At 43.1% G+C, this 17,389-nt stretch overlaps 1 protein-coding gene across 2 annotated transcripts in view; it reads left to right on the top strand.

Annotated features, from left to right (window-relative positions):
* SPRED2 (sprouty related EVH1 domain containing 2) overlaps positions 1-17,389 on the top strand; it is a 121,536-nt gene that overhangs the window by 63,839 nt on the left and 40,308 nt on the right. Inside the window, exon 1 of one of the 2 annotated variants that reach the window (XM_027131854.1) lies at positions 2,715-3,034. The exons of the other annotated variant lie outside the window; for it this stretch is intronic. Coding sequence (XP_026987655.1) covers positions 3,018-3,034 — 17 coding nt within the window. The 5' untranslated portion in view covers positions 2,715-3,017. Of the gene's footprint in view, positions 1-2,714; positions 3,035-17,389 lie in introns of those variants that run through there. 2 annotated transcript variants of the gene reach the window in all.

Genomic DNA, 17,389 nt, shown 5'->3' with positions numbered 1-17,389 from the left:
GCTCTTCTGGATGGCCTCAGCCAGGGCCTACCCGCTCTTAACAGAACCACCAACACCAGCATGAGCTGTTAACCTGCTGTGCCCAGGTGCAAGGGTCCTCGACTGGCACTGATGGTGGCGAGGCCATTGTAGCGTGGTCAGGGCAGACTGCTGGTGGCCATCAGTGTGCAAGTCAGCCAAATAGAAATCTCCATTACAAATGGCAGAAACCGAGTCTGCGTGTCTTTTGTTCTTATAGTAAGTGAGGCGTGTTCTGAAGAAAACTTAGAGTAAAAGATCAGGAAAAAAAAGCATTCCGTAACCCATTACCTACAGCAGTAGTTCCCAAAGTGCTTTCTTCAGCTCATAGGCATGGGAATGGGTGAGGGGTTGCTGTGGCCAGATGAGCTTGTGAGATGCAACACTAAACAAACGGCATTCTCAAGGATGGAGTATGTTGTTTTCCCAAAATGTTTGTTCAGGGGGCTTTGGTTTTGCTTTGTTTTTGGAGCCTCTTATAAAATTGTTTGCAAGGAACACCCTTTGAGAAACCCTAACCCAGAGAGGCTTTCCTAACGTTTACATTTTGGTAAATTTCCTTATGGTCTAAGATTTTTTTTTTTTTTAATGAGTGAGGGGAGCAGCAGCAAAACTGTGGTGGCTATTAAATCCATAAAAATCTTTTTTTTCTTTGTAACAGGGATTGTGTATTTTCTTGTTTCTGTGTTTATTTTGAAACTTACAACTTTTTTGTAAGTGAGAAATGAATAGTGTGAAGGACTCCTCTATATCCAATTCCCCATTTGTTAACATTTTACCGTATTTGCCATATTCTCATTCCTTTTCTCTGTGTGTATGTACATTATTATTGCTATTACTCTTGTATTTTTAAAAAAAATTTGGTTGTGCCAGGTCTTCGTTGCAGCTCACAGCCTCCTTAGTTGCGGCTCACTGGCTTCTTAGTTGTGGCATGCGAACTCCTGGTTGTGGCATGTGGGATCTAGTTCCCTGACCAGGGATTGAACCCGGGGCCCTCCTGCATTGGGAGTGCAGAGTCTTAAGCACTGCACCACCAGGGAAGTCCCTACTCTTGTATTTTTAATTAGTGAAATATGAGTTATACAGTTCTTTAAAGAAGTATGGATTTATTTCTTAAATACAGAAACTCAAATTAGGCTAGAAGTTCATTAATTCCTCCCATTTCTACCTGTTGCATTAAGGTCAGTTATACTTCGCAAGTGTGTGGAAGGTTATTTTTAAATTTCAAGGGGACATTTTGATAAGCCTGTAGCTTACAGTCCGATTGAGGAAAGAATCTGTCAAAACCAAGGAAGGCTTCAGTTCCGGCCCACACAGTCCTGAACAGTCTGGATTCGTAAGGGTCACTTGATGTGGTGTGAGGACATCACAACCGTTTGCAGCCAATTTGCAGCCCTCTTTGCCCAGTCCTTTGAGGCTGGTTGGCTGGTGGCTGAGGTGGGAGTCTCGACCTGACACTTCCTCCTCTCCTTCGGTGTCAGCCCTAAGGGGAGCAGTCCCGAGGCCCTAGGCTTTCATAGGACCTCTGTATTTCCAGTGCCCTGTGATGACTTGTCACACTTGGAGAACATACCTACCAACACAGATGGCTTTTTAAACATCTAGTTTCAACAATGATTTCCTTTAACATACATTGGAGCTTCCACATATGGGGTTTCTCTTGGCCATAAAATCAAAGCTGTCTTCCTCCTTCAGGTGGTTTAATCCAATTTGAGCATAAAGCGAGTCGTGCAAACGCCCTGCCACCTCCCGGTGAGGTTTGTTGGTGTGAGAGGACTTGGATGGGACTTCTATAATCTCTCATGGAACCTTTCCAAAACCATATAAGGAAGCTGGAAAGAGTCACCCATCCCTCGTAATGTCAACATTGAGCTCACGAGTGAAGTCCTCAAAGAAAGCCTGTGGAACAACCACCAGACAGTCTTGGGAGGAGAGGGCACCAGGCATTGATGGGTCCAGGGGCTGGGTGCCTCAGGACACGTGTATCGTACCTTCCAGCTGGCACTCCCCCACACCCCCAGGGCCGCTTGGTTGCCCTGCGTGAATGATGCCCCCATTCACACATATGGTGAGTTCTCACCTAACTAGAAAATTGCCTTGTGTCGGTACGATTAGCCCATAGGACTGAATTTTTTTTTTTTAATTTTTAAAAATATTTTGTTGTGAAAACTGTCGAAGCTACTCAAACGAAGAGGGAATAATATAGCCAGTTCCCATACACTCACTACGCAGATGCAACAGTTGTCAAGATTTTGTCACATTTCTTTAAACTTCCCCTTTTTGGGGCAAAAATATTTCATAACAAATCCCAGATATTATAGCATTTCATCCCTAGCATACTTTTTCTTAAAAGTAGACATTTTATAAACACAATGCCACTATCCCACCTAACAGAGTTATACCAGGGACAAAATTTTGATGTGTATTTTTTTTTTTTTTTTAAACAAAGCTCTTGCAACTAGGTAACCTTACAACATAAGAACCAACATACTGATTTCACTGATAGTTTAAAAGAGGAGGGAGGGTCCTTGCTTTCAACTCTGAACAAAATTATTTGGGGATGGGGGTGGGTAAACAACGTGCCCTTGTGGCTGTATGGACTGTGATCTGGGGTGTTGAGCCGTGCCATTTGCTCCCTGTGCATTTCGCAGTATCATCAATGACTGATCATCAAAACTTACAAGAATTTTTTTTTAAACAACATTTTAATTGGAAAAAGCATCTGTCAGCTGTCAGACTTCCAGCTTCCACTTTTGAGAAGCAGGATGTTGAATGTGAGTAATGACACAACAGGCCTATAAAATGCGGACTAACCCTCAGATGACTCATCCAGTGCGATGCAGTATATTTGTCAAGGAGACTGAATCATATATGGGGGAAACCACTTCTCAAGCAGCCAGCTGGTTCTCAGGTCCGCAAGAGCCGATCCGTTTTTCTCGGAAGCTCTATAGTAGTAATAATGCTAATACCCAGCACTTGGGCTCTACAATGTAGAGGAAATGGCATCGCCCGCCAGGTATGTGCTTACTGTTTATATGAACTTCATTTTCTTGTGGTTCTCCTCTGCCTAACCTTTCTGGTGTTTGCTTTTAACATTTTTTAAGGGAGGGGAAAAAATTATTCTAATTGTGCAGAACTGAAGCGTGTGTGTGTGTCTGTGTGCATCCACGTGCGAGGACAGATAGGTAACCACTGGTCTTTTGATTGACACAGAGCTCTTGTCCACTCATGTTCCTTTCTGGAAACAGATTTCTCCTTAGACGTTCAGATAGAAGTGGTGTTAACCCATCCCTTTTATTAAGCCCTGAGTTTAAAAGATACTGCCTAGGAAACAGCAGAGGTGGTATACCTTTTTGGGGGGAGTGGGGTAGCTTAAAACTTTTTAAAAAATGAATAAGCAGAGATGAACTAAGGAGGTGGTCTAATGGTAACTATTTTATTTATTATGTTGGATTTTTTTTTCAATATTGTGCTTTTTCCTACCCCTCCAAGATGGATGACTTAATGCCACAAAGCTTTATTCCCCGACTAAGTGAATATTTTTTTGCAAATCATAATTTGCTCATACTGAATTCATGCATTAACTTTTTCTAGGTGGGAGAAAGGGTGGTGGAGATTTGGTAACAACATTTAATTATAGCTTTCACATGATCTGAAGGATTGTTCTGCATAATTGGGAGGCTGTGTCGCCTGTCTGACCCTCTCTTCACTCACTAAATTTAAACAATGCCTGGCTAGTTAAGGCACATATCTTGTTTATTTGAGTGTATTAAACATTCCTCCAAGTGTTGACAGTCCATTCAGCGTCTCCTCATGTTTTTTAAAAATACTTTTTGTATCCTACTTGTTAGGGACAGATGCTATAGTTAGTTTATAGCAGTGCTATTTATGCTTTTCTGGTCTGTCTGTCCAAAATGGCTGGGTCAGGGCCTGTAACACAATTGCCCACAAATTTGCCTAAGATTTAGCATTTGTGGAGCAGCCCTGTCTGTGGCGGTAAATTTTGTTATCACTCAGAGAGCATTAAACAGATCTGAGGTTACCAAGCTGGAAAAACAGGCAGTCTTTTTTTCTCTTCCCCTTTCTTGTAAAGCCCATAATAATGACTTGTTTTCCTTGAGGTATGTGTATTCTAAACTGTCAGTAAATGTATTAAGTTTATTTATTAAAATGCATTCAGCAGTTCCGATGATACCGGTGAGCCAGCATGAAATGAGTTTGTTTGGTGTGTTTCTGTTTGTTTTGTAGATTAAGGGGTACACTATTTTTAGAATGGCCAATTTGTTTTTGGAGACAGGACCATCTCCAAATTTCATTAATTTTGCATTCTATAAATGAAAGCCACCTGTTAGGCTGTAACATGCTAATTATGGTAGAGGACAATAATGTGGAAGAACAGTATTTGAAATATGTGGGAGTTTTGCTAAGAATTTTCCTGCCCACATCTGTACTGCTTATTTTTATATGTGTGTGTGTACACACACATATATAGTGAATATTTAATAATAGCACTTGGCGATATTAAAAAAATACTTCAGATTCAAAGTGAGAGTCCTCTTCATTCCTTCTCATTAACATTTTTTTTTAAAGTCATGGAAGAAAAGCTACTTTAGAAATGTAGCTTGAACTAAAGCCCGAATTTGCCATCTTACAGTGAACGGGGGTCTCTTGGAGCTTTGGTGGATGCCACACTCAGCCCAGGGCTCATTTTGTCAAAAGTCATCAGAAAAATAATGTGACTAAATAATGTGAATTAAGGGGAGATGAGCTAATTTGCCCTGATTTCACTAAAATCTTAGGTTTTTTTTTTAACATCTTAGTTTTTTTTACATCTTTATTGGAGTATAATTGCTTTACAATGGTGTGTTAGTTTCTGCTTTATAACAAAGTGAGTCAGTTATACATATACATATGTTCCCATATCTCCTCCCTCTTACGTCTCCCTCCCTCCCACCCTCCCTATCCCACCCCTCTAGGTGGTCACAAACCACCGAGCTGATCTCCCTGTGCTATGCGGCTGCTTCCCACTAGCTATCTACCTTACATTTGGTAGTGTATATATGTCCATGCCACTCTCTCGCTTTGTCACAGCGTACCCTTCCCACTTCCCCATATCGTCAAGTGCGTTCTCTAGTAGGTCTGTGTCTTTATTCCTGTCTTACCCCTAAAATCTTAGGTTTTGATATCTTTTTTTTCCTTGAGGCCTACAGAAAGTATTACAGGCAGGTATATAAAAACATTTCATTTAAAGTTCTCGATTTATTGGCGTTTTTCTATGTCTGTGAAAAGGCCTTGGTCTCCTGTGATTGGTGCAGTTGAGGCTAACTCAGGTCCTGTCCGCATTATTTCAGGGCAGCGTGATTTCTTTCATCTTTGGTTACTTTTCACCCTCAGGGCATATTGATCTCTGTAGTCACCCCTGGGGTTGTGGCAGCCTTTGGGAGCCCCTTGGATGTAAGCCCCAAGAGCCTCAGTCCAGAGTGACCACGTGGTTTTCAGATTCCTTCTTTTCCTTTTGAGGGAGAGGGGATACAGAGCGCAGTTGGTACCGTGGGTTTCCCATCATTCAACTTGGAAGCGATTGATAGATATTGAGTGAGACGCTGCCCTTGTTCAGAGCTCTGCGCTGGGTAGTGTCACATTTGAAAATGCTGTGATCCGGGCCCAGCCCTGTCCTTGCTTTCATTCCCTCTTCAGTGGGGATCCATCATTATAGGCAACAGTTTCCTCCTGGGTTTTTCATTCATGGATTAGCTGGAGCCACTGATGGTTATTTGTAGAAGCTACTTTTAGCTCTTCCCTTCTGGTTCTTCAGAATCTATCATTTCTTGGACGGCTCTCATATCAAAGAAAGAACTGCCCTACTCAAAAATTCATTTGATAGTTTCGGTGGCCGTGTCTTCTGAGCCAAGTAGACCGACAACCTGGGACAAAGGATTTTTTTCCCCTTCTTCCTTGCGGGGAGTGGCAGTCAGGGAGTGTGAATTCTGAAAGCTTAGAGCGTCCTGGATATTTTAGTGGCACAGGTTAGTAAACACCAAGGACAGTCTTTGTCAATCTTTGAGTTTTGAAGACCCCTCCCCTTTTTAGCATCGGCTAAAATTATATTCTAATGACTCAAAGCTATAATGAATTCAGTAATCCTTTCAAAATACTATACGTTATCTATCAACATTTAAAAATACTTATTTGTATTTAGAGAGACCTGTTCAGTGAGTTTGCAGTCTGTCCTTCTGTACTTGGTGGATGGTTTATGGATGCGTGGTTGTAACCGTAGCCCCCGGGGGAGAGCTGGACCTGTCCGTTGCCTGTTGTCCTTTGCCCACTGTTCTGCTGTTACACTGTCCTCCCCACATCCGGGGTTTATGGCCACTCTGCCTACACAGTGGGTGGGATTAATAGCACTTATAGATAAATCTTGTATCGTTATCTGGGAGTATCAACTTTCTCATGTGGCTCAGAAAAGCCAGAGACAGGTACAGAACAGCCTTAGGGCATCAACCCCTGCTCTTAAGGACATGTGAACGGGGTGAATGACCACTCTCTTATCAAACCAGTATGGACTCTTATTAGTCCTGAGCATTCTTCCAGGTATAAGTTTGCTGACAACCTGTTTGCATTGTCATCTATGCCCAGATTGCCTTAGGACAGATGAGGGACAGTTAATGGAAGCCATGCCCATTCATAGTTGGATTCTTAATCACCAGCATTTCTTCATGACTGATAATCACCAAAGAGCAAGCAAATGCCTTGGTGCCAGGATGGCAGTTCAGCCCTCTTAGAAAGCTGCTGGCTTGCAGGACAGGCTGCCTTCCTTGAGCACCCGCTTGAGTGCAGCTCGGGGAGTTTGCTGCACTGTCTTCACAGAGCTCTGTGCAAGGAACCACAGCCAGATACTATCTCTTTCCAGATTTCAACCCAAGAGATGACTTTTCATTTTCAGTGTTAATTCATAGAGTTGTAAAGATTTTCAGATTGGGGACGTACAAGCTGGGTTTGGCTTTTTTGTGGTTTTCTTTTAAACACTCATTCCTTGTGCCCATCCCGTGGAAGAGATGGGTTAACCGCCTGCCATTGCTCCGGCCCCGCGGGGCCTGCTGTTTGACTGGGCCTCTTGAATTCCATCAAATGGAGTATAGACAGCATGTGTCATAGAGGCTGCTTGGGAAGAGTGAGGAGCAGAATTAGTGTCTGTGGGTGGGCATGTGTTCTCATCACATTGCCAAAGAACTGCAGTGTGCAAAATCTGGCAGGAGCTCATTCCAAAGAAAAAGAAAACAGCCCCTTTTTCTGCTTTGAAAAATACTAAAAAAAAAAAAAATCTAGCCCCCGTGTTGAAGAAATGGAACCATTAGAAAATCCTTGTGAGTGTGTGTGTGTGTGTGTTTTAAATAATTTTAAAAACTGAGGCTGGTATAGAAGAAATAAAAAGGTACTAATCATAAAAAATATTTTTAAGAGGGAAGAGATATGGGGACATATGTATATGTATAACTGATTCACATTGTTATAAAGCAGAAACTAACACACCATTGTAAAGCAATTATGCCCCAATAAAGATGTTAATAAATAAGTAAATATTTTTAGAGATTCTGTCACTTATAACTATATTAGTGATAAGTGACAGAATCTTTTATAGTTACCGTGAGAAGGTCTTGTAGTTTGTTAATCATTCCTCACAGTATAGAAGAATATTTCTTAAATCAAAGCGTGGTTATAATGTATGTAGTTTGCACAATGGACATATGCTACATTCATCATTAGAGGAGAGTTTTGTGGTTTTTTTAAAATAGAGGTAATGTTTACCTAAGGACAATAGAAATGTTCTTTAGCCAAAGTCCCAAATTTATGAATTTGGGGTCCTTCTTGAGTATACCTATTTCAAGTGGCCCCTTTTTATTTCTCAAATTAATTGACTTTGTGTGTGTGTGGCAAAAAACATAGCATAAAATTTACCATCTTAACCATTTTTAAGTGTCCAGTGTATTAGTGTTAACTACATGTACGTCATTGTACAGCACATCTCTGAAACCTTTTCATCTTGAAAAACTGAAACTATACCCATTAAACAACTCCCATATCCCCCTACCCCAGCTCTTCACAACCACCATTCTACTTTCTGTTTCTACGAGTTTGACTACTTTAGATAATGGAATTTAAAAGCGGAATCATGCAGTGTTTGTCTTTTTGAACTGGCTTATTTCACATAGCATAATGTCCTTAAAGTTCATCCATGTTGTAACATACGACAGGATTTCTTCCTTTTCTTAAAGCTGAAAAAGATTCTGTTGTATGTATTTTCTTTATTCATATCCCCTGATGGACATTTAGGTAATTTCCACCTCTTGGCTATTGTGAGTAATACTTCAGTGAACCGTGGATGTGAAATTAATTGCCTTTTGAGATAGGAGTTGACCTTCAATAAATGTGAGGGTTAATTCCCTATATGCAAACACACGAGAAAAAGTGCCATCGTGTCACATCACTCTGTGTTTAGCTTTTTCAGTTCACCCAAGAGCTTCCATATACCGAGTTTCTCACTGTGGGAATTTGCTGGGTGTGGAGCAATTTTCAGTCCAGGTGGCTCCCTTCAGGGATTGTGACTTCCCTAGGGGTGGGCTTAGTCCTGAGAGGCTGCTGAAGCACGCTGGTGAATGAGCTGGGCTGTGAGTAGTTCCTCTCGATCAGGCATTCAGACAGAAGCCCTTTCATCCTTTCTTCCTGATACTAGATGGCAGCCTGCAGCCACAGCACGGCTTCGTGGTAGTGTAGTTGCATCTGTTGGGCCACACAGACCGCCACCTTGCCTGTAAAGCTCGCTGCTAGAAGTGGGCCCTGGCTGCTGGATTGACTTCCCTCAGGCAGTGGTCTTTCGCTACCGCTGAACGCATGACCAAAAGCTTGGTTGGGCTCCCTGGAGCAAGCGTGTTGGTGGTAGCCAGGAAAGTCCATATTCAGCAGCTTATTAGCCTCCGAGGCTCTCGATTATCCGTGAAGATCACGAGTCTTAAAATCAAACGGCTATTAGTCTTCCTAATTATCTCTCATGTTCCTTGGAAGTTCTTTCTGAGATCAGACTAGAATACTCTCCTACAAATGAAACAACATTTTAAGAAGATGGTGTGAAACTGTGAGCCAGCTTCGTAGCTAGTTGGCCTACACATTCTCCTTACCCCCCAGTTCTTTTATGGCAGGAAGGAAACTGAATGGAAGCACGTGTACCAAGAGGATGGCTCTGTTTTGTAATATCTCAGAAGGAAATTGCCCTCGTAGGTCAAATCCTGTCCCTCTATGTATAAGTCAAGGACTAGTCGAGTTGCGTGTTGATCCTGTGAGCCTTGCCTTGTGGCTGCCTTTCTAACTGCTCACCGGCAGTCATCGCCATCATAAAAGAAAAGAACAGGGTTTCCCTGGTGGCGCAGTGGTTAAGAATCCGCCTGCCAATTCAGGGGACACGGGTTCGATCCCTGGCCCGGGAAGATCCCACATGCTGCGGAACAACTAAGCCCGTGCGCCACAACTACTGAGCCTGTGCTCTAGGGCCCGCGAGCCACAACTAGTGAGCCTGTGTACTGCAACTACTGAAGCCCACGCGCCTACAGCCCGTGCTCCGCAACAGGAGAAGCCACCGCAGTGAGAAGCCCGTGCACTGCAACGAAGAGTAGTCCCCGCTCGCCACAAATAGAGAGAAAGCCCGTGTGCAGCAACAAAGACCCAACGCAGCCAAAAATAAAATAAATTTATTAAAAAAAAAAAAAAAAAGTTTCCCCAGGGACGCTTGTTTGGCATTCCTAAAGCGCTGGTACTGGTACCATTGTCACACTGCATTTAAACCAGTCCTTGTGAGTTTGGGTACCTTACGTGCTTTCTGTTTGGTTTGTCTGCTGCTTGCATAGATGTAAAGATTTCTCAGCCTTATTAGCAGGCGATCGTCAGGCTGGCTCTTTTCTGCCCTCTTCAAGATCCAGTAGTGCCAAATTCCAGGGACCCAAAATGCAGCCAAAATGAGGAGTTTCAGAGCTTCTCCTTGCTTGCCCTTTCTCCTGCACCCCACACCCAGGGAGGAAAACTCATGGCAAAACCCAGCCGAAAACTGGCTGTTCCACCAGAGGAGGGAAACAGGCTTCTGTTGAGATCGTCAGCGGGCAGTCAAAACCATTTGGGAATAGGCCTGTGATTCAGGTATTTTAGGAATTGATTAGGCTTCCATGGACCGAATTGGGAATCCTACTGCTCACCCTTTTAGGTTGTTCTGTGGGGAAATCACGTTCTCGTTTCAAACAACTGATTTACAAGTAAACTTTTTTTTTTTTTAAGATGTTGGGGGTAGGAGTTTATTAATTTATTTATTTTTGCTGTGTTGGGTCTTCGTTTCTGCACGCGGGCTTTCTCTAGTTGCAGCGAGCAGGGGCCACTCTTCATCGCGGTGCGCGGGCCTCTCACTATCGCGGCCTCTCTTGTTGCGGAGCACAGGCTCCAGACGCGCAGGCTCAGTAGTTGTGGCTCACGGGCCCAGTTGCTCCGCGGCATGTGGGATCCTCCCAGACCAGAGCTCGAACCCGTGTCCCCTGCATTAGCAGGCAGATTCTCAACCACTGCGCCACCAGGGAAGCCCCGACAAGAAAACTTTGACCAGAGCTCATTTGTGACATTGAAGCAGCCTGGACCCAATGGGAAACCTGAAGTACACAGAGTTTCTTTATCAAAGGCCTATGAATAAACGTCTCTCCCCATTTTTAAGTTAAGCAATTGCTTCATTGCTTTTTCTTAACATTTTCCCTCTTTCTCTCTGAAAGTAGTGAAGATTGGTACTGGAGTGGCTGTCTTGAGTCAAATGATAAAGCTTATAGGATGAACTGTTTGGGAGAAAAGAGACAATTTCTCTTCTCTTTTTTGCCTGAATTTGCTCCATAAGTATGTCTTGGCGATTTTCTTCCATTGTGGCTAAGGAGAATCTCGCATTTGTGGATGTGTAATCCCAGCCGGATGGCTAGGTTGTACCTATTTTGTTCAAAGGAACTTATTAAAACGCAACTTTCATCATTTTCTTGCTTTTCTCATAGTACTTTGATAGCCCAGCTTTGCTCCTGGGAGCTTTATAATTGCATAATACCACTTGCACTGAGGGAGCCTATCTGTTAGTTTGTCATGGTTTCAGGTCTTTGTGGTTTCAGAGTTTTTCTTCAATTCGAAAGATGTTTTCGGTTGCATTTCACTGCTGAAAGTTTTCTGATACGCTTTTGTAGAATATTTGCTAAGTCCTCTGGCATGACTTTACGGCCATGTGGGTTTTTTTAACACAACGTTATAAAGAGGCCAAAGTTGAAAAGGGACCTCAAAGGTCATTGGGCCCCCTCCCTCATTTTATACATGAACAAACTGGGGCTTAGTGGGTCTGTGGTGTCTCAGCCAGGAGTGAGAAGGAGTTGTGCCACAGAGGTCAAGTCTGCTGACGTAGGGCACTAGCTACACCCTGTGGATCCAAAAATGAGGATTTGCCTCCGTTGGTGTGAAACTTTGCCAAACTGGGGAGGACTTCCCAGCCCCACCCCCAGCTCTGCCATTTTTGCACGCGGCCATGTTAGTGATACTTGCTCTTTGATTCCTTTGACAATCAGTTGTCCATCCAGTACATTTCAAGAGACCCATGAGAATAACCTCTCTTATATCCTCTGGATGACCTAGCTGAGATATGAGACCTTGGCCACAATTCTGGACCCCTTTAAAACAAAGCATGGGGAGTCTGGGAGAGTTGTTTGGAGATTGGATCTTAGTTCTTTATCTGTCCCTAATGCCAGTGACCTTGGACAAGTCCCTTCTCCGGTCTGGATTTTTTTTTTTAAGAAGATGTTGGAGGTAGGAGTTTATTAATTAATTAATTTATTTTTGCTGTTTTGAGTCTTCGTTTCTGTGCGAGGGCTTTCTTAGTTGTGGCAAGCGGGGGCCACTCTTCATCGCGGTGCATGGGCCTCTCACATCGCGGCCTCCCTTGTTGCGGAGCGCAGGCTCAGTAGTTGTGGCTCACGGGCCTAGTTGCTCTGCGGCATGTGGGATCTTCCCAGACCAGGGCTCGAACCTGTGTCCCCTGCATTAGCAGGCAGATTCTCAACCACTGCACCACCAGGGAAACCCTCCAGTCTGGATTTTAATTCTTCCATCTGAGTGAGGGGTCTGGAGTAGATAATTTCTACGATTCTTTCTAGCTTAAAAAGCGAGTAACTAACTTGTGTGGCTCTTCACCAGTGATAATTGAAGACCTAAGCTCTCCGTGCAGGCCTTCTAGTCTCTGCCTGGGAAAGGAAGAGGTCCAGAATTCTTCAGGGAGAACAGATGCTTCACATGTGCTTTATTTGTTTGTTAAGCTTTTCATCTCTGATGAGGGAGGTGGCAGAATCCTAGAAGAAAAGGAATTGAATGAATTGGTAATTCTTGCCTCCTGAAAGGGTGTCCGTGTCCAGTGGATCACGATCCAGTCAGCCTGTCACTAACAGGACATGCTGACCTTCCTCCCTGTGGGCGAAATTATCACCTCCTTTTGAGAACACGTCTTATTAAAGACTGGCTTGTAAAGGATTTTTATAGCTTTAAAATTTGGTATCAACATAGGTTGATAAAGTAGTTTCCTAACCTTTTGACCATGGTTTGCTTTGGAGTGGAGGGTGGTAGGTGACAGGTAAAAAAAATGGAAAATGTGTCCTGGATCACATGAGGAGAAGTAAGCAGACTTTTCAGTACCTTTGTCAGCATCTTCTAGGTTTAGTGTTGATCTCCATTTAGAATCTAGCACTAAATTTTCTCTTTCTCCTTATATCTTCAAGTGTTCAGAAAAGTTGAAAGAAGTATACGGTCAACACCCACCAGCTCCAGCCTGCAAACTAGTATTTTACTTCGACTGCTTTATCACCCACATAATCTATCCATCCATCCCTTGGTCCATCTGAGACACCCTGTTATTTTTTTATGCATTTCAAAGTGAGTTGCAGATATGGTGTGCTTCTCCTGGATCAATTCAGCATGTGATCATTAATCACTCTCTTCCTTTTTGTTTTCTCTAATTTGTTAGAAAGCAAAGATTTCTGATAGTCAGGCGCAGAAGTTCAAGGGCTGCAATTTAAAGACCTGAATTGGAGATTATTAACTTTAAACAGCTCCCTTTGCCGTTTGTGTTTTGAAGTACCAATTTTTCTATTACATGTGTACTTTAATGTGGTGAGAGTTAATTTTGTTTAGTAATCTCACGTTTCCATTAGCTGGCCTTTGGGGGTTTAAACGTGGATCGTAAATACCATTTTTGGAAGGGTGTGTAAAACAGGGAAAGTCAAAGAAAATTAATTGCTTTTGGAGAAAAACATAGGAGAAGAAAGGGTTCTTTAGCTGTGGGTTATTTTGTTTGTTTCAAGTTGGTAATCCTTTGATCTTGATTAATTATGAACCCCACTGAACTCTGGGCTCAGCAAAGCAGCAGACAATAAAAGCAAAATCATAAACCTAGAGGCAGACTTTGGCCTCTCGCCTACCAGGACTCCTGTCCCCACTTCGCACTGTGTGATCACCCTGAAACTCACCCTTTAGGACAGAACCATTTCAGTCTGTAAGAAGCAGATTCATTCTATCTTGGTTTGAATAAGATAAATTTCATTTTTTTAAAGTGGCTTATTCATGTCAAAGTTGTTCGTGTTTTGATGATTTTTGAGAATAACTCAGAAATCTCCCATCGATTGCCTTTAATGTTAACGAACTGTTGTGATAAAATCTTACTATGATTTCCTAAAATGTTTTAGGTGATCTTAAAATATCCATGTTAACCATGTTAGAGAATCTGTGTATAAGGCTATGGTAGAATTCACATTAAAATAAAACACAGATACGTGGATATATTTATTTGTTATTTCAGTAACTGTCTACAGCAGATATGGTTCCTGGATGTACAGGTAAAAGGAACGAGGAGTGGAGGCAGGATGCAGACACGTCTAGGTGGGTCTGGCAGCCTTGCCTGGTGAAGGAGATTTGCCTTGAAAGGAAGAGTCTAAAATGGAATTATCCCCCTTGTGCTAACATAATCCTCATCTGAGGCACTGCAGAGAATCATTTGATGCTGGGTTTTTAAAAAGAAATCTTTTCCAAAAATTTTTTTAACTTTGTTGAATTCAGTGGGATTGTAAATTAAAAATTTTTTTTAATTGTATTATATTTACTTCCAAATCGAAGGATTTTTGTTCGTGGTAGAGGGTTGTGTGAGTTAATTTTCTGGAGCCAGTGTTTTCAAACTCAAAAATAATTTTTTTAATTAATTTATTTATTTATTATTTGTGGCTGCGTTGGGTCTTTTGCTGAGCGGGGGCTACTCTTCTTTGTGGCGCACAGGCTTCTTATTGCGGTGGCTTCTCTTGTTGCGGAGCATGGGCTCTAGGCGCGCAGGCTTCAGTTGTGGCTCGCGGGCTCAGTAGTTGTGGCTCGCGGGCTCTAGGGCGCAGGCTCAGTAGTTGTGGCACACGGGCTTAGTTGCTGCACAGCGTGTGAGATCTTCCCTGACTAGGGTTCTAACCTGTGTCCCCTGCATTGGCAGGTGGATTCTTAACCACTGCACCACCTGGGAAGCCCCTAAAACTCAAAAATAATTTAAAATGCATTCCAGAGCCTCCTATTAAGGTAATTATCCACTGTAGAGATACTTGACAAATAAGGATACAGAGGTCTGGAGTGGTCTGTCAACCAGGAAACCCACCTAGGATTTAAGGGGCCCATATGCCCAGGAATCTCCAGTTCCCTGGATCCACAGGGTGGGGAAATTAGGATTTCTGCTATTAGTAGAGATTAGAGCAAGTAATCTTCAGATTTCAAGAAAAAATGATTCCTTTCTTCACCAATTGTACAATAAGCTACCATGCCTGTCCTGCCCTATCTCTCCAGGCTTGACCTCAGCCGGGTCTTGCTTCTCCCAGCTGGGTCCGTTACTCACCTCAAGAGATAGTTGCTCGGGAAAGTTATATTGACACAGGGAGAGTTGCCAAAGAGCCATTAAAAAAATCTGTCTTAGACACAACTTCTAAAATTGCCTTCGGGTGCTAAGATTTACTTCAGCCAACACTTTATTGCCCAGGTTTAACACTGCCCGGTGTTATGGTTTTAGGTTGTACATTACCATAACAGCTCTAATGCCTTTATCTTTATGGTGCCCCAGTTATAAGTGATCCATCATTGTGGATATTATATATTTATCAATAGTATTCTTGTGGTTTCTGAATTTAAGTTCTGAATTTAAATGTAGGTAGGAAAGGGTTTTTTGTTGAAGAAAAAAAAGAACTGTAGCTCCATCCTTAAGACATTGGATATATTAAATAAGTAAAATCAAAAGGTTTTGGTTAAACGATTTTTCCAAAAGGGGAAAAAAAAAATCGAGAGCAACAGAAGTATAATCTAGCTGAATCACTCTTTTCCTGTGGAGGATTTATGCTTGTTCAAACTACAGGTGAGGAAAGCTTAGAGGTTAAATTTTAAATTGTGGGTTTTTTATTATTTTGGGGGTGGGGCGCTGCATTGAGTCTTCGTTGCTGTGCGCAGGCTTTCTCTAGTTGCGGCGAGCGGGGGCTACTCTTCATTGCGGTGCATGGGCGGCTTCTCATTGCAGTGCATGGGCTTCTCATTGCGGTGGCTTCTCTTGTGGCGGAGCATGGGCTCTACGCGTGCGGGCTTCAGTAGTGCACGTGAGCTCAGTAGTTGTGGCACACGGGCTTAGTTGCTCCGCGACATGTGGGATCTTCCCGGACCAGGGCTCGAACCCGTGTCCCCTGAATTGGCAGGCAGATTCTTAACCACTGCACCACCAGGGAAGCCCTAAATTGTGTTTTAAAGACAGTACAGTGGAGTGATTCTAATATAACTTTGTAAACCTTGCTGAGAAGGAAACCCCAAAACCAGTGTCTTGTAAGATAACCTCCAGCGTACCTGGGCGCTGCCGTGGGTATCACCACCTCCCGTTCAGCGTGTGAAGGTTTGCCCTTGGAATTGGGGCTGTCACTGAGGTGAGGGATCAGGGGCCACGAGAAGCTCTGACTTGCCTCGCCAACTGTAGGTTTTTCTAGCTCACCAGAGTGCTCCCTGGTCAGTGTTTCCAGGCTGTGGGGATGTCAGAGGACCCCTAACTGCCTCTGGTATTTCCTCAACTATTTCCTCACAGGCCTCTTAAGCATCTGTCAAGTTTACGTGTTTAACTTCCAGCCCTGATCTTTATTCCTTTGTGTCTTGGCTTCATTTCCTTTTCTTGGCCATTAAGGGTCACAGGACCCATGAACAGCAAGTACCCTCCACTTGGGACAGCTGGCAGGGTGTCCATTCCCATGGACGTCTGCAGGGTGTGTGTTTCAGCTCCACGTGCCAGAGAATGATTTTCGGTGTACATGCTACTCTGGCTCTTGTGGCCTGAAAGTGTGAGGAAGCACTTGGAGATTGGAAAATGCACATTGTAATGTAAAGGGAAGTATTGTACATAATATTATAAACAAGGTAGGGGCATTTATTTTGAATCATGGAAACAGTAGCTCATAGAAACGAGTTTGCAGTGGTTATTCTAAAGGAGAGTTTTTGTATTAAAGTTTAAGTAGGAAAATAAAAGTACTAGAGGCCCATGTCTAATAAACTTCAACTTCCTAGGATTGGTTCTAAGGAATTATTTATAAGTTATTAAATTTAAGAATCATTCCTATTTCAAATATCAGTCATGCTGGCAATGTCCTTCATAGTAATGGAGAAAACAACCCCTTTTAATACATGCACTATAAAATAGTGTGTGGGTGAGTAGGTCTATTTATATGCTTCAGGGTAGCTAGGTAGCCTGAACAACAAAGATGCTGGGCTTATATGGGGCATGTGAGAATGAGAATAAGCACGCCCCATGCCTCCCCCTCTGGCTCAGGGGGGAACTTGGACAGGGAGGGCTCTAGTGACCTTGCAGGACAGCAGAACTTACTAGCTGTGATGCAGGATTAAAGTGGGGATTCCTAGGGAATTCCCTGGTGGTCCAGTGGTTAGGACTCTGCACTTTCACTGCCAAGGGCCTGAGTTCAGTCCCTGGTCGGGGAACTAAGATCCCACAGGCCGTGTGGCATGGCCAAAAATAATAATAAAGTGGGGATTCCTAAAACATTTTCTAGTTATCTTCACTCCCAGATTCTGAGCCCAGCACATAGTAAAGGAGGAAAACCTATTCACACTCCACAGTATAAGCAGGAACCCCTGCTTTCCGCCCAGTTAGTTTCTGGATGAAGGTTACATCCCCAGTCATTGCAAGGCAAGCACCCACCACCTTCCAGGTACCATGTTATATATTGGGGTTCCATTCTGAAAACTCATTACATGCCATTTTAAAACTGCA

The sequence above is a fragment of the Aethalodelphis obliquidens genome, unplaced genomic scaffold, assembly GCF_003676395.1.
Source record: "Aethalodelphis obliquidens isolate GAN/ISIS:26980383/991018 unplaced genomic scaffold, ASM367639v1 scaffold40, whole genome shotgun sequence".
NCBI lineage: Eukaryota > Metazoa > Chordata > Mammalia > Artiodactyla > Delphinidae > Aethalodelphis > Aethalodelphis obliquidens.
Note: the sequence above shows the minus strand (reverse complement) of the source record. Positions and strands in the feature narration are given on the sequence as shown.